At 38.9% G+C, this 27,016-nt stretch overlaps 2 protein-coding genes across 2 annotated transcripts in view; both read left to right on the top strand.

Moving 5' to 3' along the window:
• NWD2 (NACHT and WD repeat domain containing 2) overlaps positions 1–27,016 on the top strand; it is a 191,917-nt gene that overhangs the window by 55,857 nt on the left and 109,044 nt on the right. Inside the window, exon 2 of the mRNA XM_036852643.1 lies at positions 22,833–22,921. Coding sequence (XP_036708538.1) covers positions 22,833–22,921 — 89 coding nt within the window. The remainder of the gene's footprint in view (positions 1–22,832; positions 22,922–27,016) is intronic.
• On the top strand, positions 10,530–10,898 carry LOC118895497 (guanine nucleotide-binding protein G(I)/G(S)/G(O) subunit gamma-5). Its single transcript, XM_036852647.1, has one exon. It carries the CDS (start codon positions 10,612–10,614, stop codon positions 10,816–10,818), a length of 207 nt encoding a protein of 68 aa, XP_036708542.1. The 5' UTR covers positions 10,530–10,611; the 3' UTR covers positions 10,819–10,898.

Here is a 27,016-nt window from a genome sequence, read left to right as displayed (position 1 = left end):
TTATGTCCCCCCCCACCCCAGAGGCAATCACTGTTCTGATTTTTTTCCACCACAGATTAGTTTCAAGCAACTGATTATTGGCAAATGCTTTTTTCCTCATTAAAAAAAAACAACATTGTTTGGATTTGGTCACATGCATAGGTGCTCTGTGTGAAGGCTGAATGAGCAATCCATCTTCCATTTTCACATCCATGCAATTTTCTGAGGCTATAATAATTTAACCATCTTCTAATTCCTTTCTCACAGTTGCAGGTAAGCTAAGGGAAGAAGAAGCTGTCCTTAGAAATTTAGATAAGTACACCATTTCAGAAATAATATCAGCCAGCATTTATTAACAGCATACTTTGTAGCAGGTATTGGGCCTAGACATTGAGGATGCCAAGATGAATAAAACATGTAGATGTAACAGCACAGGAGATTGACACAAAAGCCAATAACTATTAGTCATTTGTTTACTATGTTCAAAAAATAGTTATTGAGCCTCTCCTGTGTGCCAGGCAGTGGGGATATAGCCCTGAAAAAGACAAACATGGTTCCTGCCCTCAAGAGCTTCAACCTAGAGTTGAAGGCAATCCTTAGTGATTTTAAGTGTGCCCAGTATCCCAAATCAGAAGTACAGTGTGTTACAGGAGTGTATAGCAGGCAGATGGAACTTAGGCCTGCTGGGAGGTTGTAGGTAGTCAGAAAAGCCTTCCTGGAAGAAATTGCCTTAAGCTGATAATCTAGAGGACAAGCAGGAATAAACTACGTAAAGCGGATTACCTGCAGGAGTTAGATTACAGGCATGTGGAAACAGCGCAAGAAAACAAATGGCAGGTTGGAAAATGGAAATAAGGTATAGAGAGCAAGGAGGAAGGTGCCAGAAAGTGAAAGCTGGAAAAGAAGATGGAGTAAATCCATCTTGGATTCTTGCAACATTTATCAGGAGAAGGTGAAGGTATTTGACATTCTGAGCCATCATCATCTTCACTCTTCACTCCCTAGATAAAATTATTGGTTTATTGGATTAGCTTTTGACTGTCATCTAGAATTGGCTGCATTGTTGTTTCAGAAAGAAGCAATTCTAAGAGGACGAGTTAAAGAGTCCTAGAGTTAAATGATATGACTAAAGGAATTAAATACTTGGGAATGTATTTCACTAAGGAGGTGTAGAAAAAAAAATGATATGACAAAGTTTTGGTTTAATCGACTTCTTAAAATACGCAGCTCTGTCTAGTCTGGAACCCTGAGACCAAACCTGAAAGGGATCACAGGGATTCTTTGACCAAAGGCCTGAATTTAGCCATCTACTTCAGAGGCCCGAGATCAGCCCAGGGCGTGCTGCAGTGGTAACCATTCTCACGAGCAGGCCTTCCCTGAGTAGTTAGTTCAGCAATCTAAAAATAACTAAATGTGGCCAAGTTCTCACTTTCATATCACTCTGATTTTCTTGCATTTTTTAATACCTTGTAATAAAATTGAGATGCCATAACAAAAATAATAGTCCAATCTAAAGATTGCTGTGAGATATTAAAAAAAAAAAACAACGCAACATTTTGTTCATCCCAGATTATATAGGGGAAAAAACGCAATGACTCAGCTGTTGCGTTGAACTGCATGCTATTGCGGATAAAATCTCCATTACCTTTTTGTAAATTTAATTACATCAGTCTAGTGGGCTCCATGCAGATATTTACTTTTAGTATAATGGACTTTTGAGGGAAAATGTTCCATGAAAGCATTGAGCATTGAATATTTCATTTGAAAGCAAATGCTAAAAGTTTTTTTTTTTTTGGCTGCATTGGGTCCTCGTTGCTGCGCGCGGACTTTCTCTAGTTGCGGCGAGCGGGGTCTACTCTTCGTTGCAGAGCACGGGCTCTAGGCACACGGGCTTCGGTTGTCGCGGCACGCAGCCTCAGTAGTTGTGGCTTGCAGGCTCTAGAGAATAGGCTCAGTAGTTGTGGCGCACAGGCTTAGTTGCTCCGCGGCATGTGGGATCTTCCTGGACGAGGGCTCATACTGTGTCCCCTGCATTGGCAGGCAGATTCCCAACCACTGTGCCACCAGGGAAGCCCTAAAAATATTTTTATAACATTTAATATTGAGACTTTGAGAAAAAGTAAAGTAAAAATATCCTTTAAAGGATTAAAAGTAGACTTTTACAGCCCTCAGCTATGAGGAGTATTTAGAATTTCACACTAATAATAATATTAATATATTATTGATAAATGCATTAGAGTGAGGGATAACTCTGCTAACACTTTGGCTGATTTTTTTTTCTGTGTGAGATTATATTAATGTTCTTCATATCGTGTGACATGACTAAGACAGCTCACCCGTTTAGTGACAAGACTAGATGAACACATCCATAAATGTATAAGGATCAAGATATTTAAACGTAATTAAGGCACCATCTTACCTATACCTTTGGTATAGGTAGCATGTTAAACACTTTGCTGGAATTCTCAGTTTTTGAAAAAATGGAAAAGTTGTCTGAATGTGTGATGACTCCTTAAACCCTCTCACTGAAGATCATTTTGGGTTAATTATATTAACAGGATCACATAGCATTACATTTAAAATATATGTATATAGGTATATGTGCTCATGGCAAGGGAGCAATACATATTTGCTAATAATTCATTAGCAGTATCTAACGAATCCATGTTTGTCCCTAAAAGCAGTCATTATGGGGGCTCTTTTGATCCCTATTTGATGTCTTCAGGAGGAAGTTTTTTTTAGAACAAAAATGTCAATTTAAATATGATCTTCCAATTGGCCAATTTTTGATGAACATCAACTATGACATGAATGTTTATCACTTTTGCATTTCATATGTTGCCAAAATGGATTAATTACCTTCCTTTTCTAATAGCTGTGTATAGTACATTATATTAACTCCCTTTAAAGTGTTATTTCTCTTATACGTTTGTACATTTAGTTTATTTTGTAACCAGATGGTGGAGGATGGTGTTGATAGTGTGTAACAAGAGCAATTTATATGAAGAATGAATATGTGCTTTTACTAATGATAGTTAAGAATTTAAAGTGCTTTCTTATTAATGTGGAAGGAAACTTCATCTATTGTTATTCCTACCAGTTCTTGCAAACTATGTATTATTGATTAGTACTTAACGAATGTTAAGCCTGGGACACTGTGCATTTAAAAAAAAAAAAAAATTCGGACTTCAAAAAACCAGAGGAGGGCTGTCAGTAAACATTCTGAACTAATCAAAAGCACAGTAAAAAGTTTATAGGTAAACGTCAGAAGACAAGTCAAGAGTGTTCCGCAAGTCACAGGAAGTCTCCCCCCACCCCCGCCGCCAGCACCCTCATGGAGGGGAGGTTTTCTGTGTTGTCGGGTGAGAAAGTAATGAGAGGGGAACCACAGAGCTGACGCAGTAAGACAGGTGTGAGAGCTTCCAATTTTGTTGCTGTAACAATCGCTAATGTCCCCAGGGCTCCCACACACCAGTGAAAGAGTAGGTATACAACAGCTCGGGAATGAGTATTAATGCTCTTGACAGTTTTAACTTTAGTATACTACTAACTAGCAGTTGATGCCACGCTATTTCAGAGAAATCCTTGGTACTAAAGACCACAACCTAGTACGGAATTCCCAGGACTGTCTGCTTTTTTTTTTTTTTTTTTCCCGTCAAGCCCCAAGTATCCATTTCCTGCTCTGTAGAACTTATCTCATGCTGACTTTCCATAAGGAGCAGCTAAGAAGGATGTGTCCCAGGCCCCAAATGTCCATCTCACCTGTTGCTTATTTGTAAGACAGCAGCAAACTAAGGGAGAGTGTGGACAACGCTGGTGAAGATGGGGCTTCTGTCTTTATCTCCATGTTCTAGATATTCCAATGAAATGGACTATGGTTTTTTCCATGACAACAATTTTTTGCCTATGACAGAAAAATTTTGCTTTGATAGGTTTGATTATTTTTAAGGATCTGAGACCTGCTTCATGATTGATGAAATATATGGTAATCACTTAAGACTCCAAAGAAAAGGGTTAGCAAAAAATTAGAACATTAGAATCATTCAGGTCTTAAAAGATCATCCAGAATATTCCATAATGCTCCCATCCTGGTAAATGACCTATACCCTGTGTTAGAATAGCAGCAAATCTGTCTTTTTAAGCAGCCCATTGCATCTGGAAAGCTCTATCTAGTCAAATCTCATATATATATATATATATATATATATATATATATATATATATCTGTCTCACTGAAACTGTCTGCTGCTCCTTACTCAGTGCATGTATTTTAATAGCTTTGCCAAAGCAAAGGCAGGTTTCACTGTGTGCCCCTTTCCTGATTCAATAGCCTTGATTCTGCATTTCTTCATTGTAATTATTTAATCCTCACTTGTCTTACAGGTTAGGCACAAAATCTGAGTCTTCCTTTGCTCTGATTTTGGCTTCACTTATCTCTACTGTGTAACCAATAATTCCCATAAACTTCATCTGCTACTCTAATTTGGCTTTCATCAGCTCCTGGATTTCCAAATGTATCTGATGCATTTCTGGGACAACCTTCCAAACATATGATATCCTAAATTAAATAGTATCTTCCCTTCCAGAACAACTCTCCTGCCCAAAGACGAACTTATTTTATTGTACTACTATGTTTCTAGTCTTCCAGGTTGAAAGTATATTTCGTTAACTTTTTATTTTGACATACAGTCAATCCTCATTATTCACAGATTGCATGTTAGTGAATTCGTCCACTGGATAAAATTTTTAACACCCCCCCAAATCGATACTCGCGGTGCTTTTGCGGTCATCATGGACTCGTGCAGATGGGTGAGACATTTGAGTTGCCCAGTGTGCCCAGTTCCCTGCCGAGGCTGAACAGGGGAACACTGTGCTTTCTTGTCTCAGCTTAATACTGCAAACAAGTGCTCTTTTCATGGTCTATTCAGTGCCACATTTTCCACATTTTTGTGGGTTTTTTTCTTGGGAATTTTGCTATGCAAAATGGCTTCAAAGTACAGTGCCAAAGCACATGAGCATAGTGTTCCTGAGTGTAAGAGAGCTGCAAAGTGCATTAGGGAGAAAACCTATGCACTAACAAGCTTCACTCAGGCATGAGTCATGAGTCGTAGTGCTGTGGGCCAATGTGAGTGAATCAGCAATATATATTAAATAAGGTCTTTAAACAGAACACACATAAAACAGGTTTTGTACTGATAGGTTGAAGAAAAAAGAAAAAATACTGTGACCAGAGGCTCGCAGGAACCTAACCTTTTATCTCTCTTAGGAGCAAGGCTTCAATGTTCCCTAATTCTGTGTTGACAGAAACTTCATAGAACATTACTGCAGATAATGAGAAAGGACTGTCATTTCAGACTTACAGAAAAGTTGCAAGAAGAGTAAAGTGAATTTACTTATACCCTTCATCAGGAGTCCCCAAATGATAGTATTTTACCACATTTGCTTTATCCCCCCTCCCACCCTCTCTATGTCTATGTGTGTGTATGTGTGTATACACACACCTATAATTCTAACATATATCTGTATCATCTGCACTTAAATGCTTCAATGTGTATTTCCTAAAAATAAGGACATTTCCTTATATAACAATACAGTTATCAATTAGGAAACTAACATGAATTCAGTATTCCCTAACCTGTAGATCCTAATTTACCCCTTGCCGCAGTAATACTGGATCATGGGTTGCATTCAGATGTCATGTCTCTATAGCCATCTGTAATTCAGTACAGTTCCTTAGTCCTTGACATTAATATTCTTGAGGAGCATACATCAGTTATTTTGTAGAATAATGTTTCTTCATGATTAAATTTTTTTTAAGATTTTTAAAATATTTATTATTATTTATTTTTGGCTGCGTTAGGTCTTTGTTGCTGTGCATGGGCTTTCTTTAGCTGCGGTGAGCGGGAGCTACTCTTTGTTGTAGTGCACGGGCTTCTCATTGCGATGGCTTGTCTTGTAGCGGAGCACGGGTTCTAGGGCACGTGGGCTCAGTAGTTGTGGCTCACGGGCTCTAGAGCGCAGGCTCAGTAGTTGTGGTGCACGGGCTTAATTGCTCTGCGGCATGTGGGATCTTCCAGGACCAGGGCTTGAACCCGTGTCCCCCGCACTGGCAAGTGGATTCTTAACCACCGCACCACCAGAGAAGCCCTCTTCATGGTTAAATTTATATTACGCTTTTTTTGCAGGAATATTACAAAAATGATGTGTCCTCCTCAGGACATGGTATCAGGAGGAATAGGTTATTGATTTTGTTCCATTTCTCGTAATGTTAGTTGATCACTTACTTAAGATGGTGTCTGCCAGGTTTCTCCATTGCAAAATTATTGTTGATGTCCTCCAGCCAGAGACCCCCTGGGAATACACCTCTGGTTAAACAAAGTTGGGTTTGTTGGCTCAGGACAACAAGGGAAAGTGCACACCATGAGGAACCGTGGGGCATCTCAGTAAGAGTGTATTAAAAGGTGCTTATTATCAGATTTGGACTTATACGATCAATTATTGGGGGGAGGTTTCAAGGAAATGTGGTTTTACTCTAGAGTGGGTGCTATCAAAATGGGCGGTTTCACTGTTGGTTATATTAATAATTTGTATATAGAAGACGAGGAATGGAGCAAAGCTAAACCTGTGTTTGATAAAGAAGCAACACTCACAGCAGTGGGGAGAGGAGGATGTTGGTCATTTTTTGTGGTTTGGACAGTATTCTTGTTTTTTTTTTTTTTTTTCTGTATCCACATGTGATTATGGAGTGGTTCTGTTTTTGTTTCATTCCAGCATGGTCATAGAGCATCTAATATTGGTGTTCTATGAAATTATTTACATTCAGCAAGGGAACACCATCACCTAGGTGTGAGAGCCAGATCTGCTCCTGTTGGATAATAGTCAGGGACTGATTTTTTTCCTCTTTATTACTATTTTCACCCTTTGTTAATTAATGTAAGCATCCCTACTGAAGTAGGTAGGTGGGTAGACAGATGGGTGAGTGGCTGGGTGGATGAAAGTACAGATGGATGGGAAGGGAGAGAGAGCTTCCTCACAATAGAAAGTTAATTGATAAATGTAAAAAATGATAGAAATAGAAAATCATTATTTGCTAACTGTAATAATTTGAGGCAAGGATCTTCAATAGATGCTCTAACTAGTGGATGAAAGGTTGAGGAACAACAGGACACTTTATAGTCTCAAAGTATTTCCATACAAGATACCTATCGATTACAAAAGAAAAATAGCTATTTTATAAAGCAGAAAAATTGTAATCACTCTGGTGTGATGGTGGTGGTGGTACAAGCCAACTTTTACTGAAAAGTTACTGTGTGAGAAGTACTTTATATTGATTTAATCCCAATGAGGTAGATAGTATGGACATTCTGAGGTTTTTAAAGGCTTATGATCTAGCCCTGGATATGCCCTTGATGTTTAACCAAGCCAGTATTCAAACCCAGGATTCCTCTTAACAGCCGTACTATGCCAGCTCTTTCTCGTATATATAAAATCTGTCACTCAATTTCCCGTTAAATGTCTCTCCTTTGTGCCCCTTCTTTTCCCGCTGTAATCAGGGCATAAGCTCTCTTTACCTTGTGTATGGATTACTGCCACAGTTTCCAAGTGATCCTCCCTATTCCTGTTTCTTCTTTGTCATATCTGCCGTATGGAGTGTTTCCCTTTGTATCTTTCCGTAAGATCACATTTATCATGTCATCACCATGCCTACTTCATCAAATCCACATCCCTCGTTTTCAAGACCTTCAGTAATTTGGTCCCATTACCATAATCCTATCCCATTAGGAAGTTTTGTTCACAGACCTCTACCCCCTAAGCTCCAGGTGGTCTTGTCCATCAGGAAAGCTCTCTTTTCTACCCTATTCTTTTTCTGAATTCTACTCATTTTCAAGTCATAGCTTCTCCAAAATCTTTCCCCAGCTAGGGCTTCAAAATCAGTCTGGTGTCTAGAACGTGTTCCATTCAGTTTAATATGGAATTGTTTTCTGTTTTCTACAGGTGCCTTAGTTTTGACTCTGTCTAAAGCAAGTTCGTTTGCGTTGGGGACCATGCAGTGTTTTGTTTCCCCAACACCCAGCTGAGTGAGTGTTGGGTACATGGTAGAGTCTGAACAAATGGAGAACTGGCTGACTGATGAATTACTCTAAACAGACAGGTCAGCCAAGTGCAGGGAGACCCCTGTAAGTAAGTAAGTAAGTAAGCTGCATTTTGGACATGGTATGAAAATGTTTTTCTTGGAGTTGACTGAAGTGGATGATGAATTACTTTTGTTCTGTATGTTCCTCTGTATGTATTCTTTCCCCTCCCATTTGATTATGAGAAATAAATGCTGTTGACCCCGAATTCCCAGAACACAGAGGAACAGCAAAAGACTGATAATTTATAGACTAATTATAATATAACCCCGTACAACGTACAACAAACTACACTACTTGGTGTTCCTCTAACACATCCTGAACTTCTTAAGCCCTCCTCATTTTCCTCATGCTGCTACTCTTCTAGAAGATATTTCTTCCTTTCTACCTGAGAAAATCTCGTCTATATTTCAAGTCCTAACTTAATTGTCATCTTCTCTGATAAACTCTCCCTGATCATTAGATAAAATTAATCATTCCTCTCTTCCTGCTTTAGTAGCGTTTTGCTTATCCCTCTATTCTAGAACTTGCTATGCATTACTGGGAACCCCATTCTTAGCTGACTGCTGTCTGGCCCCAATATATTGTGAATACTGAGGGCAGTAGTTGTGGCACACGGGTTCAGTAGTTGTGGCTCACGGGCTCTAGAGCACAGGCTCAATAGTTGTGGCGCACGGGCTTAGTTGCTCTGCGGCATGTGGGATCTTTCCGAACCCAGGCTTGAACCCATGTCCCCTGTATTGGCAGGTGGATTCTTAACCACTGCGCCACCAGGGAAGCCCAGGATCTAAGGTTTTATTCTCATCATGCTATTTTTATCTAAGATTTTTTTTAAAATTTATTTATTTGGTTGCCCTGGGTCTTAGTTGCAGCACGTGGGCTCCTTAGTTGAGGCTCACCAGCTCCTTTGTTGTGGCATGCGAACTCTTAGTTGCGGCATGCCTGTGGGATCTAGTTCTCTGACCAGGGATCAAACCCAGGCCCCCTGCATTGGGAGCACTGAGTCTTAACCACTGCATCACCAGGGAAGTCCCTATCTAAGACTTTTTAATTCTACCTTTTTAAGCCCCAATATTAGATGTTATGATTTTATGTTACTAGTTTTTAAAGTATAATTGACATACAACATTATTAGTTTCATAGATACAACATTCTATTATTTTCTTTGTTTACATACCCAGAAGTGGAATTGCTGGGTCATATGGTATTTCTATTTTTAATTTTTTGAGGAACCTTCATATTGTTTTCCACAGCTGCACCAATTTACATTCCCACCAGCAGTGCATGAGGGTTCTTTTTTTCTACAGATCCTCACCAACACTTGTAATTTCTTGTCATTTTGACAAAAGCCATTCTGACAGGTGTGAGATGATAACTCACTATGGTTTTGGTTTGCACTTCCCTGATGATTAGTGATGTTGAGCATCTTTTCATCTACTTATTGGCCATCTGTATGTCTTCTCTGGAAAAATGTCTATTCAGATTCTCTGCCCATTTTTTAATTGGATTGTTTGTTCTTTTGTTGTTGAGCTGTATGAGTTCTTTGTATAATTTGGATATTAACCCCTTATTTGATACACGATTTGCAAATATCCTCTCTTTTTGCTACCTTGTTGGTTTCATTGGTGTACAGAAGCCTTTTAGTTAGATGTAGCAACTAATTTATTTTTAGGCTTAGCTGTATATCTACCAGTTTATTTACACACCAATACTTCTTGCATCTCAAATTTTCTTCTACCTGAAATAAATCCGTTAGAATTTCCTTCTAAAGAAATAAGCCACAGAATAGAGAGCTCAGAAATGAACCAACATTTATATGGGCAATTAATCTACAACAAAGGAGAGAAGAATATACAGTGGGGAAAAAGACATCCTTTTCAGTAAATGGTGTTGGGAAAACTGGACAGCTACATGCAAAAGAATCAAACTGGACTACTGTCTCACACCATGCACAAAAATAAATTCAAAATGGATTAAAGACGTAAATGTAAGACCTGAAACCATAAAGCATATAGAAGAAAACATAGGCAATAACTCTTTGACATCAGTCTTAGTAATATTTTTTTGAATATGTTGCCTCAGGCAAGTGAAACAAAAGCAAAAATAAGCAAATGAGACTACATCAAACTAAAAATCTTTTGCACAGTGAAGGGAACTATCAACCAAATGAAAAGGCCACCTACTGAATGGGAGAAGATATTTACTGACAATATATCCGATAGGGGGTTAATATCCAAACTATATAAAGAACTTGTACAACTCAACATCAAAAAACAAACAACCTGATTAAAAATGGGAAGAGGATCTGAATAGACATTTTTCCAAAGAAGAAATACAGACGACCAGCAGGCATATGAAAAGATGTTCACCATCACTAATCACCAGGAAAATGCAAATCAAAACCACAATGAGGGCCGCTCCGCCGTCCCGCCGTCTGGCCCTGCGGACCCACCACCGATCCACCGACGGATTGCCGATCTGCCCAGCTCTCGCGTGCGCCATGTCTGGTTCCTCCAGCGTCGCCGCTATGAAGAAAGTGGTTCAACAGCTCCGGCTGGAGGCCGGGCTCAACCGCGTGAAGGTTTCCCAGGCAGCTGCAGATTTGAAACAATTCTGTCTGCAGAATGCTCAACATGACCCCCTGCTGACTGGAGTATCTTCAAGTACAAATCCCTTCAGACCTCAGAAAGTCTGTTCCTTTTTGTAGTAAAATGAATCTTTGCAAGGTTTTTAAACCACTTTTCATAAACCGGTGAATATTCAAAGGAAAGCTAAATCTGAAGCCTGTACAAAAAAAAAGCCTGTCTCTATAACACGTGCCATACTATACAAACTTCAACTTTTGTCAGTCTACCTCTCTGAATATTCATGAATTTCTGTTTCACAAGGGTAATTATTTTATATACACTGGTGGCAGCATACAATAAAATACTTAGTATAAAAGTTAAAAAAAAAGAAAAAGAAAACCACAATGAGATATCACCTCATACCTGTCAGAATGGCTATTATCAAAAAGACAACAAGTGTTGGTGAAGATGTGAAGAAAAGGAAACCCTTGTGCAGTGTTGGTGGGAATGTAAACTGGTGCAGCCCCTATGGAAAACGTATGGAGGTTCCACAAAAAATTAAAAATACAACAACCTTATCCAGCAATTTCACTCCTGGCTATTTTATCCAAAGAAAATGAAAGCACTAATTAGAAAAGATACATGCACCCCTATGCCCATTGCAGCATTATTTACAATAACCAAGATATGGAAGCAACCCAAGCACCCATCAGTAGATGAATGGATAAAGAAGATATGGTGTGTGTGTGTGTGTGTATACACACACACACACACACACACACACACTAATCAAAATAAGTCAGATAGAGAAAGACAAATACTGTGTGATTTCACTTACAATGTGGCATCTGGGAAACAAAACAAATGAACAAACATAACAAAACAGTATAGATACAGAGACCAAACAGGTGTTTGCTAGAGAGGAGGGGTGTAGGGAGAGGAAAGAAACAGGTGAGGGAGATTGAGGTACTAACTTCCAGTTGCAAAATAAGTGAGTCACAGGTATGAAATGTACAGCATGGGGAATATAGTCAGAAAGTATGCAATATCTTTGTATGGTGATGTATCTTAACTAGACTTGTCGTGGTGATCATTCTGAAATGTATAGGAAAAAATCACTATATTGTGTAACAGGAACTAACATGGGTTAGTTGTAGGTCCAGAAACAAACAAACTCATTCATAGAAAAAGAGACCAGATTTGTGGTTATCAGAGGGAGGGGTGAGCAATGGATAAAGACAGTCAAAATGTACAAACTTCTAAGATAACTAAGTACTAGGGATGTAATGTACAACATGGTAAATATAATTAACACTTTTATATATGAAAGAGTAAATCCAAAGAGTTCTCATCACACACAAATTTTTTTCTATTCAATTTTGTATCTATATGAGATGATGGGTGTTCATTAAACTTGTGATAAGCATTATGTATATAAGTCAAATTATTATTCTGTACACCTTAAACCTATATATTGCTATATGTCAATTATGTCTCAGTGAAACTGGAAAAAATAAAATAATTGATACGAAACAAAGAAGGCAGGAAACTCACTTTTTGTTTTTCTAAAAATATCCTCTTTTGCCGAAAGATTACTTTGTTGCTTATTTAATTCTAGGCTGACAGTCTAGATATTTCTTTTTTTTTAAATAGATCTTTACTGGAGTATAATTGCTTCACAATATGTGTTAGTTTCTGTTGTATACCAAAGTGAATCAGCCATATGCATACATATGTTCCCGCATCCCCTCCCTCTCGAGCCTCCCTCTCATCCTCCCTGCCCCACCCCTCTAGGTCATTGCAAAGCACTGAGCTGATCTCCCTGTGCTATGCTGCTGCTTCCCACTAGCTAACTATTTTACATTTGGTAGTGTATATATGTCGATGCTACTCTCACTTCGCCCCAGCTTCCCCCTCCCACCCCGTGTCCTCAGGTCCATTCTCTGTGTCTACATCTTTATTACTGCCCTGCCAATAGGTTCATCAGTACCATTTTTTTTTTTTTTTTTTTTTTTTTAGATTCCATATATGTGTGTTAACATACGGTATTTGTTTTTCTCTTTCTGACTTACTTCACTCTGTATAACAGACTCTAGGTCCATCCACCTCACTACAAATAACTCAATTTTGTTTCTTTTTATGGCTGAGCATTATTCCATTGTATATATGTGCCACATCTTCTTTATTCATTCATCTGTTGATGGACACTTAGGTTGCTTCCATGTCCTGGCTGTTGTAAATAGTGCTGCAATGAACATGTGGTACATGTCTCTTTTTGAATTATGGTTTTCTCAGGGTATATGCCCAGTAGTGGGATTGCTGGGTCATATGGTTGTTCTATTTTTAGTTTTTTAAGGAACCTCCATACTGTTTTCCATAGTGGTTGTATCAATTTACATTCCCACCAACAGTGCAGGAGGGTTCCCTTTTCTCTGCACTCTCTCCAGCATTTGTTTCTAGATTTTTTGATAATGGTCATTCTGACTGGTGTGAGGTGATACCTCATTGTAGTTTTGATTTGCATTTCTCTAACAATTAGTGATGTTGAGCATCTTTTCATGTGCCTCTTGGCCCTCTGTATGTCTTACTTGGTAAAATGTCTATTTATGTCTTCTGCCCATTTTTTAATTGGATTTTTTTTTGATACTGAGCTCCATGAGCTGTTTGTATATTTTGGAGATTAATTAATCCTTTGTCTGTTGTTTCATTTGCAAATATTTTCTCCCATTCTGAGGGTTGTCTTTTTGTCTTATTTATGGTTTCCTTTGCTGTGCAAAAGCTTTTAAGTTTAATTAAGTCCCATTTGTTTGTTTTTATTTTCATTACTCTAGGAGGTGGGTCAAAAAAGATCTTTCTGTGGTTTATATCAAAGAGTGTTTTTCCTATGTTTTCCTCTAATAGTTTTATGGTGTCTGATCTTATATTTTGGTCTTTAATCCATTTGGAGTTTATTTTTGTGTATGGTGTTAGGGAGTGTTCTGATTTCATTCATTTACATGTAGCTGTCCAGTTTTCCCAGCACCACTTATTGAAGAGGCTGTCTTTTCTCCATTGTATGTTCTTGCCTCCTTTGTCGTAAATTAGGTGCCTATATGTGCATGGGTTTATCTCTGGGCATTCTATCCTGTACCACTGATCTATATTCCTGTTTCTGTGCCAGTACCATACTGTCTTGATTACTGTAGCTTTGTAGTATAGTCTGAAGTCTGGGAGCCTGATTCCTCCAGCTCCATTTTTCTTTCTCAAGATTGCTTGGGCTATTTGGGGTCTTTTGTGTTTCCATACGAATTGTAAAATTTTTTGTTCTAATTCTGTGAAGAATGCCATTGGTAGTTTGATAGGGACTGCATTGAATCTGTAGATTGCCCCGGGTAGTATAGTCATTTTCACAATATTGATTCTTCCAATCTAAGAATATGGTATATTTCTCCATCTGTTTATGTCATCTTTGATTTCTTTCATCAGTGTTTTATAGTTTTCTGAGTACAAGTCTTTCGCCTCCTTGGGCAGGCTTATTCCTAGGTATTTTATTCTTTTTGTTGCGATGGTAAATGGGATTGTTTCCTTAATTTCTCTTTCTGATTTTTTGTTGTTGGTGTGTAGGAATGCCAGAGGTTTCTGTGCATTAATTTTGAATCCTGCAATCTTACCAAATTCAATGATTAGTTCTAGTAGTTTTCTGGTGGCATCTTTAGGATTTTCTATGTATAGTATCATGTCATCTGCAAACAGTGACAGTTTTACTACTTCTTTTCCAATTTGTATTCCCTTTATTTCTTTTTCTTTGATTGCCATGGCTGGAACTTCCAAAACTATGTTGAATAATAGTGGCGGGAGTAGACATCCTTCTCTTGTTCCTGATCTTAGAGGAAATTGTTTCAGTTTTTCACCGTTGAGAATGATGTTTGCTGTGGGTTTGTCATATATGGCCTTTATCATGTTGAGGTAGGCTCTCTCTATGCCCAACTCTCTGGAGAGTTTTTATCATAAATGGGTGTTGAATTTTGTCAAAAGCTTTTTCTGCATCTGTTGAGATGATCATGTGGTTTTTATTCTTCAGTTTGTTAATATGATTGTATCACATTGATTGATTTGTGTATATTGAAGAATCCTTGCATTCCTGGGATAAACCCCAGGAATTCGTGTGTGTGAGTGCGTGTGGCTTAATAGTCTTTGAAACTTTTAATTTGCTGAAATTCATTAGGACTTGTTAGAAATTATGCTTCTCAAGCACTAGGGGTCACAGCACAGCATGCAGTATCTTATTCACAGTTCCCCGAGCAGGGATCGAACCCGTGCCCCCTGTAGTGGAAGCATGGAGTCCTAACCACTGGACCACCAGGGAATTCCTTGTCAGACTTTAAATAAAATGAATTTGCACTGCTAACCTACAAGAGGCCAAGCTTGTGATTACCAATATCAAGGAGGTTGTTTTTTTTTCCACCTAGTGTGAATGGTATAGCAGCAGGTTTTCTTGGTGATGAAGATTGATTTTGGATTCACCCTCACACTGAAGGTCTTAGCTCTTTGGGGTCATGGCCTTTTGTAAGGATTTCCTGTTAGACTCACCACTTTGGGGCTCTGTGCTTTGTGTCCAATCTACCCTGCACCCACAGAAGACAAAAATCAACATTAGAGGTCACCAGGGCTTAGTGGGAAATAACCAAAAGCTGGCCTCAGAGATCCCTTATTTTCTGAGATTACTGCTTTCACTGTGCCTTGGGCCTCTGTGTATTGCTTAGTTTCATTCAAACTATGTGACACATTTTTAAATATATATTTTTAGATATTTGTATGCCATATTTGGGTTGTTTTAGTGTCATATTTGTGAGGGTTCTTTTCCACAGTATTACCAGAAATAAGCCCAGCATTGTTATCTTTTATAGTTTACTCTTTTTTCCTAAAGGGTATTGAGGTATAGCAGTAATACAGTTAGTGAATTCCTACTGGGAACTTTTAAGAGTATTTGGATAAACTGGTGATATTTTTTTTTTTAACTTAAGCCTTTATTTCTTTATTTTTGGCTGAGTTGGGTCTCCATTGCTCCACACGGGCTTTCTCTGGTTGCTGCGAGTGGGGACTCCTCTTCATTGCGATGCGTGGGCTTCTCATTGCAGTGGCTTCTCTTGTTGCAGAGCACAGGCTCTAGGTGCATGGGCTCAGTAGTTGTGGCTTGCGGGCTCTAGAGCACAGGCTCAGTAGTTGTGGCGCACGGGCTTAGTTGCTCCGCGGCATGTGGGATCTTCCCAGACCAGGGCTCGAACCCGTGATCCCTGCATTGGCAGGCGGATTCTTAACCCCTGCACCACCAGGGAAACCCTAAACTGGTGATATTTTTTAAATTACATTTTAACTATGGTTTTCCCTAAACCTTTGAAAACTATCTTGAAAATTTGATCATTTTAAGAACTACAATGTGGGATAAGATCATGATTGTTGTAGCTACTTTACTATAAATCTTTCAGTGCTAAAAATTATCATAAGTAATAAAAGATGCTTTAATCTTTGATTCCCCAAATTGTTTGATAGAATAATTACAACATTTATTGAGTATTTACCACATGCCAGGTGGTGTTGAAAGACTCCATCTAATCTTCACAACAACCTCATAAGCTTGATACTAGTAATTTTGATTCCACATGATAAATGAAAAAAAAAAAGACATCTTTTAATTTGCCTGAAATCACACAGCTAGCAGGTGAAGAGCTGGGATTCAGACACGGGGATTTTGGTTCTAGAACCACAGTTAGTCCCTCTACTGTCTTTTCTGTTTGATACCAGTTGGTGTACTTAACAGATCAGATAATGAGCAAGACTGACCAAAGTGTGCTTTAAAACTTCATTTCAATGATGGCACTGAAAAAATAATTGCAAAATATGCTGGGGTTCTGATAGGGACTGTGTTGGATCTGTAGATAAGTTTGGAGAATCTCGAGCCTGTAACTGGTGAGGATTGCTGCTAACAATATTGAGTCTTCCCATCCATGAAGATGAAAGATCTCCTTTTAGATCTTTCTCTCAGCAAGGTCTTATGGTTTACAACGTATGTATTGCGTTGCTTTTGTTAAATTTGTTTTTCAGTGTTTTATTATTTTAATGCTATTGTAAATGCAGTTTTTCTATTTCATTTTTGGATTGTTTATTGTGAGTATAGAGAAATACTGTTGATTTGTATAGTCTATCCAGCCACCTTGTTGAAATCGTTTATTAGTCATTGTATTTTTCCTCTGGATTCCTCAGGGTTTTCTACATACAAGACCTTGTCATCTGAGAATATTTTTTTTCCTTTTCAGTCTAGATGCCTTTATTTTTAATTTTTTCTTCACTGCACTGACTACAACCTCCAGTAAAATGTTGACTATAAGTGATAATGTGTTCCTGATCATAGGTGGAAAATATTCAGTCTTAAGCCATGAAACATGGTGCTAATTGTAGGGTTTTGTGTAAGTGCCCTTTATCAGGGCAAAGAAATTACTTTTTCTTCCCTGTGGTTGAATGGGTATTAGATTTTGGCAAAAGTTTTTCTGCATCTTTGGAGTGATCATATGGTCATGCCCTGTATTAATGTGGCATATTCCACATTAAACTAACCTATCATTCTTGTACTATATCCCATTTGGTGACAGTGTATATATTGCTGGGGTCAGTTTGCTAGTATCTTGCTAAGAGTTTTTGCCTCAGTGTTCATGAGGGATATATATTGGTCTGCAGTTTTTGTTTTGTGTTTTTTCTTTTGATGTTATTGTCTCATTTGGGGTTTAGGATAATATAGACTTAAAGAATGAGTTGAAGTGTTCCTTCTACACTTTCCTGAAAGTGTAAGGGATTATTTCTTTAAATATTGATATATCAGTTAAATACTCTGGGGTGGTGATTTTCTTTGGGAAGATTTTTAACACCTAATTGAAATTTTTTAACTTGCTGTAGATCTCTTCAGATTTTCTTTTCCTTGAGTCAGTTTCAGTAATTTCTGTTTCTAGAATTTGTTCATTTCACCCATGTTTTCTAATTTATTAGAAATAAAGTTATTGTTCACAGTATATCCTTATAAATTTTTTTTTAACTTCTGTAGCATCAGTATGCTATGTGGCATTTCATTCCTAATTATAATAATTATGTATGAGGAAGTCCTTGCCTCCCATGAATTCACAAGTCTAATGGTGGGAGACAGACTAAAAATAAATAAATTAAAAATATTATATTTATAATAAAGTAAAATACATGATGTTATATAGGGGTGAACAAAGTGCTATGGGGTGACCAGGGCATGCCTGTCTCTGTCTAGTAAGCATTCACAAACTGTGCTGCCTTTGATTGGGACTCAGGAGGGTCGGAGTCTGCCAAGCAAAGGGGATGCAGTAGATAGGGGATTCTGGGCATGGAAAGCAGTATGTGTAAAGACAAGGCTCGGGTTCAAGTAATATCTGAAAAATACCCTGGAGGGTGCATGATAAAGAGCAGTAGAAGATAGAACTTAGGTCGAAGATACATTTACACCTGCTGATTATTCTGGCCTTCATCCTCTGGGCCACCAGATGCCAGCCAAGGTCTTTAATGATCAAATTAGTTTTCACTTTTATTTTGTCTTAGAATTTATCTCCAGCAGCTCTGTGGAGCTTAAGACTGCAATGAGAAGGGACAGGTAACAGGTCAATCAAATAGGAGACTTTTGGACTCTAAGGGCTGAGAGATGGTGAGTACAAAAATAGAGAGTAGACAAAAAAGCCTAGCCAAATTCAAAAGAAGATTATGATAAAATTGACAGGATGTGGCGATATGGAAATAAGGAATGGTGAGGGTGATGGTTGGGCACAGAGGACTTGTAGGGCATGGAGAGGAGGTAGCCTCTGGGCAGCTGCCAGACAGGAAATCAACCCAAACAACAACAAAAGTCAGATAAGATGTCCAGATGAATCATTGGCTAAGGGGCCAGGTAAAGAGGGAAAATCCAGGCAAGAGCAAACCTACAGAGACTTGGGAACCCAGGCTGGAATGACAGCTGTAGGTGGATCCTAGGTAAGTTTTGTGAGCTGCCAAGAGGGAAATGACTTAATCTAACGTCCATGCTCTTAAGGTTGGGTGAGGTGGGGCAGTAAGAAGTTCCAGTCCAACATGGTCATTTTGGCACTCTTATTTTTAATAAAAGCTTGGAATTAATCTAAACCCTGCTTGAAGTAGGATAATGATATTGACTGATAATTCTGCGCCAGCTAATGTTCTTCCTGCAGGTAACTCAGATACTACACAGAGACCGTCATTAATTCTGAAATTATAGAGGAATTATTTAGAAAGCAACTCTTTAAAAACATCTTTAGTGCTGCCAAAGTGTTAATGCATCTTTTCAAAGCATTCAGGAGCTAGACAGATACAAATGGATGCAGTGACTATGAAGAATAAATGATGACATACCTCGTCTTGATTTACACTTTTGTAAGAGGTCCCTCTTTATGTGTGACATTCTGTGACTTAATTTTTCCTATCCATGACATTCTAGTGTTTTTTAATTGCCAACCATCCGGATGTGCTGTCAGTATGAATCAGGGTTTTGTATAATTAAGCCAGCTTATCTGTCACCCAGCATAATTAATCCATTCTATTTTACTTACTTTTCCATTTCCAGACCCAATCATCCTATATTAATACAAATATAGGAAAATCTGAGTCACTTTTGTAATATAAGTAATAATACAGAATGCCTGTCATATACTTCCCTCACATTTTAGATATTCATAATTTGATAAAATATTAGTATTTTGCCAGAAACACAGAAACCAGGAAAGATATCAGTATTTCAGTTCATTCACTTACTTCATGAACTCAACTTTCTAAACCCGATCATGTATTTCCCAGAATTTCACAGTCTTGATTCCATGTCCAACCAATGGCATATTGTAATGTAGGAAGGCTTTCTGTTTCTGGAGGTAATTGCCGAGACGCATTGCCTGTCAGCTCATTTTTATCCCCGGTGCCTGTGTGGGTTTTTTCACGTACTCCTTCCTTAACTGAGCATGACCCTAGTCACTGGGGATGCAGCAGCGAAAGAGACAGAAGAAGGTTCTGAGTCCCATTGAGCTCACGTGGCAGTGGGGGAGACACATAGTAAACAGATAATTATAGTGATGAGTAACGTGCAAAGAATTTGAAGAAGATGGTGTGATAGAGAGGGGTTCTGTAGCTGGAGGGCTCAGAGAAGGCCTCTCTGAGGAGGTGGCATTAAAGCTGACACTTGAATGACAGGAGATGACATGAAATGATCATGGGACTAAGCATTCCAGGAGGAAGTCATGGCTAGAGCAGAGGTCACCAGTGAGAATATAACCCAGGAACCAAATGAACGCCAGCGCTGCTTGAGTGACATGAACAGGGCAAGTGGTAAGAAATGAGCTTAGAGAAGGAGAGAACGTTCAAGGTAAGGAGTGGGGATTTCATTCCAAGCTCCATGAAGAGCTGCTGGAGGATTTTAAACAAGAGAGTGATGTGATCGGATTTATGTTTTTACATAAGATTGGTCTGGCTGGCTGCTCTGTGGAGAATGGATTGACGGAGGCAAGTATGGAAACAGCAAGATAGGGTCCAGTTGAGAGATGAGTTTGGCTTGTACCAGAGGTGCAGAGAAGTAGATTCATTCAGGATTTATTTAGAGATGGATGGAGCAAGAGAACATATTTATGGGTGGCTGTTGAAGGGTGTATTATAGAAAGGGAAAAATCTGTCACGGGTAACTGAGATTTTTGTTTGTTTGTTTCATAAATATTAGGACTTCAGCATCCCTTAACCATTCTGGGAAGCTCTTGCATTTGTCATTTTCAAAGATTGATTCTTTGTACAGTTGCATATTTTCCATGGTTAGAGCAGAGTATGGCATTTGGCTCTCTAAATTCAAATCCAGGTTCTCCAACTTAGTGGTCATATGACCTCAGGCATGTCTCTTAACCCCTTTATATTTGTTTCCTCTTATTTTAAAAATGGACTGATAATTTTACCTATTTCATAGGGTTTTTGACAGAAGTGACTAAGAAAATACACATAGAAAAAGTTAGCACACTACTAGTCTACAGTAAGCACTCAGTAAATGTTAGTAATTAGATATTGCATTTCTGTCTTAGCCTCCTTACTATGACACATTCAGGTCTCGGGACCCAGTAATAAGAGTTACAATAACTTTTTTTTTTTTAATTTATTTATTTATGGCTGTGTTGGGTCTTCGTTTCTGTGCGAGGGCTTTCTCTAGTTGTGGCAAGCGGGGGCCACTCTTCATCGCGGTGCGCGGACCTCTCACTATCGCGGCCTCTCTTGTTGCGGAGCACAGGCTCCAGACGCGCAGGCTCAGTAGTTGTGGCTCACGGGCCCAGCTGCTCCGCGGCATGTGGGATCCTCCCAGACCAGGGCTCGAACCCGTGTCCCCTGCACTGGCAGGCAGACTCCCAACCACTGCGCCACCAGGGAAGCCCTACAATAACATTTTTAAGAAGCAAATTTCTGCTCATTTCATAACTTTTTTCATGTATTATTTGAATACTATTTTTTTTTTAGAATATCTTACCAATAATCCTTGTTTAATATATTCCCAAATTCCACATCTGGTAGTATCTCTTCATTTTTAAACTGACTTTTTGTTATTTGGGTCTTAAAAATCGGTAGCCTTTTAGAGAGATTGAATATCATCAGCTTTACTTCGAAGTTAGTGTTTTCAGCCCTTACAGTGGGGTGAGGGAGGATGGGCACCTGATCCCAAGATTATATAAATCATGTGCTGATTATATAATCTGCTGCTTCCACCAGTGTCGTGATGGCACATGGGCACTGCTCAGGTGTACCCTCCTCAACGTGGTCTTCCTGCTTTCCCTTTGGACTTAGGTCCCTGTTGGATCTATGGGGGGAAAAGACCCTACTTGTTTGGATCACAGGGTAATCTCAAAGACCTTGTATTGAATCTTTGGTTCCCGTGTAAACACTGGTTCCTGTCACTCTGTCAAGCTGCCGCTGCATCTCAGACTCTTGGGATTGGTTGTTTGCCTCTCAAAACAAGCTTGAGAACAGTAGGAAAGTAGAGTAGGTCAACACGGCATATGGTTGAGTTTGCATGGACAGATGTGCTTGAGAATAACAAGGACAGTCTTTTAAACTGGTTCCTGAGTTATAAATGTGGTATGCAGATGTTTCATGGTTGTGGCTGGGATTGAGGTACATTTAGCAAATGGTCCTTTTCATGAGATAACACATTAACCTAATTTTTTAAGCTCTGATTCTTATCTTTCTCTGAAGTTAGCTGGGCGAGGACCATTCTCTTTGCTGTAAGCATCTTACAGCATCATCACTGATGTAGAGCACCGTCCAGCACAAGTGGCTGTAGAATCCCTTTCTGTGCAGAACATTCAACATTAAATACATACATATGTTATGGTTCTTCTGGTTTCAGGTTCTCTGTTTCTTCTTGTATTTTTTAATGACACGGATAATTTTTAAATATTTTATTTCGAAGCTTTTAACACACTGGCACATGTAAAACGATCCCCTCTCTGATATAACAGGTCCCTAATCCCAGGGTGGGAGACGCTAATGTTGAACCACTGGCCAGTGGAATCTGCTAGTTTTAGATGTTGACTCCTACCGTTTGTCGCTCCTGACTATTGTGCTGATTGCACAGATGCTGTAATGAATCTTGTAAAAGTAGCATTATTTCTAAATACTGTAGGGAATGATAGAGTCTGGATGCTTTTGGAAATCAGTAATCAGTGTGTGTGTCTGTGTGTGTGTGTGTTTTGAAATATTTACACTCAATGGAGCTACACCTGATAGCCTTACAATTTTTCCTTCTACCTCTTTGAAAGACAATGTGGTTGCGGCTACTTAAGAGCGCCATGTGAGGGTCTACATGGGTATAAAGAATGAGCTGTGAATTGCCAGCTCTGCCAGCATGCACAGAACTTACCCAGGGCTCCCATTCGCCCTGTGTGCGCGGTAAACATCTCCGCTCCCCATGCTCTGTTAAGAGCAAGTCTTCTCCAGCAGGCAAATATCCCATCATTTCACAATGCAGCACCCCAGCTTGATTATATTAATGTTAATGTTTATTTGTAAGCTTTCTTTTTTTCCAGAAATGTGTACTATGTGGACATAACTCACTTTCTGTGTGTTTGCTTTTCTACCACAGACACGGGAGCAGAAAGACAGGCGCTAAGAGAAAACGTGTATCCTAAATTAAGAGAATTCTGCAGAGAAAACTATGGATTAGAATTTCAGGTAACGCGGATATTAATTTCATTTTTAATTATGTCAGTTAAATAACTAATGTTTGTTTCTTGTCACAATTTGGGTGCTATAAAATATAAGTTTTAAGCCCCGAAATATTTCATTTCTTTAAGCGTGGGTGAAAAGAAACACTGGAAAATGGAAGTAAAATATTTAGTCATTTTTGATGTTTTGCACTTTTATGCTCTGCTTCTTGGACCCTACCCAGTATTGGCTCATCTTTTTCTTCAAATTATGTTTATTTGCTTTTTTGCTAACCTCCACTAATGTCAAAAAGGGCAAGGTTGCTGAGCACCTGCCTTTAAGCTGGCATCTCTAGAAATGTTTTGCATCAAAAAATTGGGACGAACTCTCTCCCGAGTATTTCTTTTTAGCAGCTTGGTCAGTCCTTGCCTTCTGTCCTACCTTTTAGTTTTTATTTGCATTGAAGAATGTCCTTTTTCCCAAGCATTTTGGGAATTTACCATTTACCAAAAAAAAAACAAAAAAACAAAAACCATCAGCCTTGCAAGAAACAGTAACTGTGCATGTCATTGCTAAAATTCATAAACATCCTGGCATTTGTAGACACTATTGATGAGGCCACCTAATAGAAAAGTACTAGAAGACATTGGGCATATCTTAGACATCCAAAAAAAATTTTTAAGTGAATGGCTCCTGCAACTATTGATAGCGTTATTTAGTCAGAATTCGTCACCTTCATTTGCAATGGACATCTTAACTCTCCAGTGCTATCCTAACTACATGTTTACATTGTTAAGTAAGGACTATGGACTAAAGGTTTGTGGTGTAAGAGTACAAAATGTATCATTTTTTTTTTTTTTTTTACTCTTTGGGTTGGGAGAGAGTTTTCTGGGGTTTGTTTTTGAATTTTTGAATCTTATTTTTTTGTACAGCAGGTTCTTATTAGTTATCCATTTTATACATATTAGTGTATATATGTCAATCCCAATCTCCCAATTCATCACACCACCACCCCGCCCCCCCCCACCGAAAATGTGTCATTGTTAATGGAAGAAAATTTCACCCCTCATGTGTTTCCTTCTGAATACAGTTGACCCTCGAACAATGCAGGGGTTAGGGGTGCTGACCCTCTGTGTAGTTGAAAATACACGTATAACTTTACAGTCAGCCCTCTGTATCCACGGTCCCTCCATATCCGAGGATTCAACCAACAATGGATCATTTCATACTGTAGTATTTACTACCGAAAAAATCCACACGTGTGGATCCACACGGTTCAAACCTGTGTTATTCAAGGGTTGACTGTAAATATTTTGTCTTGGTATACTTCATAGTGCCTTCTAATAGGATGTATAAAATAAGAGTTTCAAAATGGCTTTAATCTCATTGCAATGCATAGTGTCCATTGGCAGCAAGCCATTGTGACACACATATTGAATAGTTACTCATAAGTCACTGTTTACTTGAAAAATCATCAACATAAATTCCTTGTTGTGAAGTCAACACTACCTTCTCTGAGGAATCTCGTTCTACTGATAACAAAGTCTCAACTGTTAATAATTCTGATATGTCAAGATTCCCAAAGACTTAGACATTCCTTGGGGACTTAGTTACTGTAAAGAAATGTATCCAAGCCTATTAATCCCATCTTTGAGTTTATTTGGGTTTGCATCACTTTTGTCAGTAGAAGAAGGTTGAGCTACAGAACAGCCTCCATAAAACATGGAATGGATTAGGATTAGCTGAGGGGAAAAAAGGAAAAATATATTTTCTAAATTTTAAGTAGGTACAGGAGAAGACAGATAAAGCCAAAGAAAAACTGTAGAAGGCAAGGTCCATAGAAGAAATTGATGGCAAGGATCATTCCAGGCAGGTGTATTGAATCAGTCAATGAGATACTGGACAGCAGAGGAAACAGCACTGGGTAAAGCATGACATGGAACTGAGCCCCAGCTCTTGACTGTGAGTGACTTAACCCACCCGCTGGTCCTTTAGTGTCTAAAATGGGGGTGGTGACAGCTTAACACATCTGAGGTTGTGTTTAGAATACAATATGCAAGGTTGCATTTGCTTCCCACCTTCCAAAGTAGGTTGGTTATAGAGCTCCCTGAGGCTGTGTTTACTAGAGAGATGGTTCTCTTTTCTCAGCTGCAGCAAAATGTGCCAGAAGCTTCACAAAAAAACGAATTTAGCCATACAGTGTTCTGGATTCCATATTTGTGCATTGGACTCAGGAGAAACGCATTTCCTAGAGTTACTCAAACATACCAGTCTATTTCCTGCTTTCTTGCCTTTGCTGTTCTTACCACCTACAATGCTTTTCCATCTGGTTCTTCCCCTGCTTCACCTCCTAAGTCCTACTCATTCCTAGTACTCTTCTTGTCTGATCTTAAGTCATGCCCCTCTTCTCCTTGCCCACTTCTCTGCAGCTATGTGTCCTCCATTTGGTCCCTTGAACACTTCAAGCCTATTCCATTTAAGGATTTTTCCCTGGCTGTCTCCCTATAGGAATGCTCACCCCCTCATCTTTTCATGGGTGCTTACTCACTGTCCTTCAAGTCTCCGCTGAAATGTCACTTCCTAGAGTTACTTCCCTAATGACCCAATCTAAAGTAACCCCCTAGGTGTGCTGTCTTTTACATTATCCTATTTTAGTTATTTGCATAGCATGTGTCAGTGTTGGATATTTTTCTTATTTACCCATGTATTGGCTTGTTTCTTGTCTTTCTTCCAAGATTGTAAGTTCCACAAGAACAGGGACTTGTCTGCCTTTATGACAGCTACATCCTAGAATAGTGTCTGGCACATAGTAAAACTCCATAAGAATGTTGAATGAATGAAGTCTCAGCCCAAACATTACTTGCTTAAAGAATTGTTCTCTGATCCCCTCATTCCTCCCAGGTTATACCACATACCCTGCTCCCCTAAAGTCCTGTGCATAACTCCCAATCATTGATCCAGTTCATTTAAGGAGTGTTTATTGACCATTGACAACATGCCAGTCAACATTCCACATGCTGGAAATACAGGGAAAAAAGCCATCAGACCCTCTTCTTGTGGAGCTTCCAATATTGTTGAGAGAGGCAGACAATAAACGGTAAATTCCAGTGGTAATAGATGCATTTTACTGAGTAAATGCTTTTAAGAAAAGTAAAACACGATAAAGGGAGGTAGGGAATGCCAGATAGTCAGAGAAGGACTGAGTAATAAGACAGTCTTTGAGCAGAGATCTGCAGAAGGTAATGGAGCAAATCATGCAGATGTTTTGGGAGGAGAATTCCAGATGTAGGCAACCAGGAAAAGGGTCTGGGGTGGGAATGTGTTTAGAATATTCTAGGCACAGTAAAGAAGCCAAGTGGGAGTGGAGTAGAATGGAGTAATGAGTAAGAGAAATGATGGTAGGAGATGATATCAAAGGAAGATCATACCTTATGGACTAAGAGTAAGGACTCAGAATGTTACTGAATAAGAAGGGAAAGAGTGACGGGATTTATGTTTAAGAGGTTCACGCAAGCTTTGTGAGGGGACTGGAGTGGGGGTGGGGAGAGATGGCAGAAGCACTAAGGCAGCGCAAGTAAGAAATGATCATGGTGCAGACTAGAAGGAGCGGCAAAGATAAGGAGACATCTGACTAGGTACGTTTTTCATCACCTGTCTATAACGTCTAAAAATTCTCAGGACTGGAACTGTGTCTTATTCAACTTATCCCAGTGATTGGCCTACTATATGCCAGGTACTTGACTATTTAGTTAAATCTCTATTGAACTAAGTTGATAGACTGCAGAGTTACACTTTAAGCAAGGCCATATACTTTTTTCTCTATGCCTGTTTGGCAGACTGTTTTCTAGTATTTCCTTTATTTTTTCATTTAAACTAAGAGTTTTAATGAAAATGCACCATCCTCTCTGATTATGTGAACTTCAACTAATTCCATGTGTAATATACACAGTTGACTGCTTGGAGATGGGAACATTAAATGGAAAGAATGTCAAGCCTACTCAGAGCAGAAAACACACATGGCTCAGAGAAAGACAAGGGGTTTAAATAAGATGTTATTTGATTTGCCAGTGTTCAGTGAGCGCCCTTGACTATGGAGAAGAGGATCAAAAGGAAGAACAGGGG

This window comes from Balaenoptera musculus, chromosome 5 (assembly GCF_009873245.2).
Source record: "Balaenoptera musculus isolate JJ_BM4_2016_0621 chromosome 5, mBalMus1.pri.v3, whole genome shotgun sequence".
NCBI classification, from domain to species: Eukaryota; Metazoa; Chordata; class Mammalia; order Artiodactyla; family Balaenopteridae; genus Balaenoptera; species Balaenoptera musculus.
The sequence above is the reverse complement of the archived record's forward strand: the minus strand, read 5'-3'. Positions and strand labels throughout refer to the sequence as shown.

Excerpts from the sequence above, each read along its gene's own strand:
- LOC118895497 (XM_036852647.1), top strand. The coding sequence starts at position 10,612 with ATGTCTGGTTCCTCCAGCGTCGCCGCTATGAAGAAAGTGGTTCAACAG.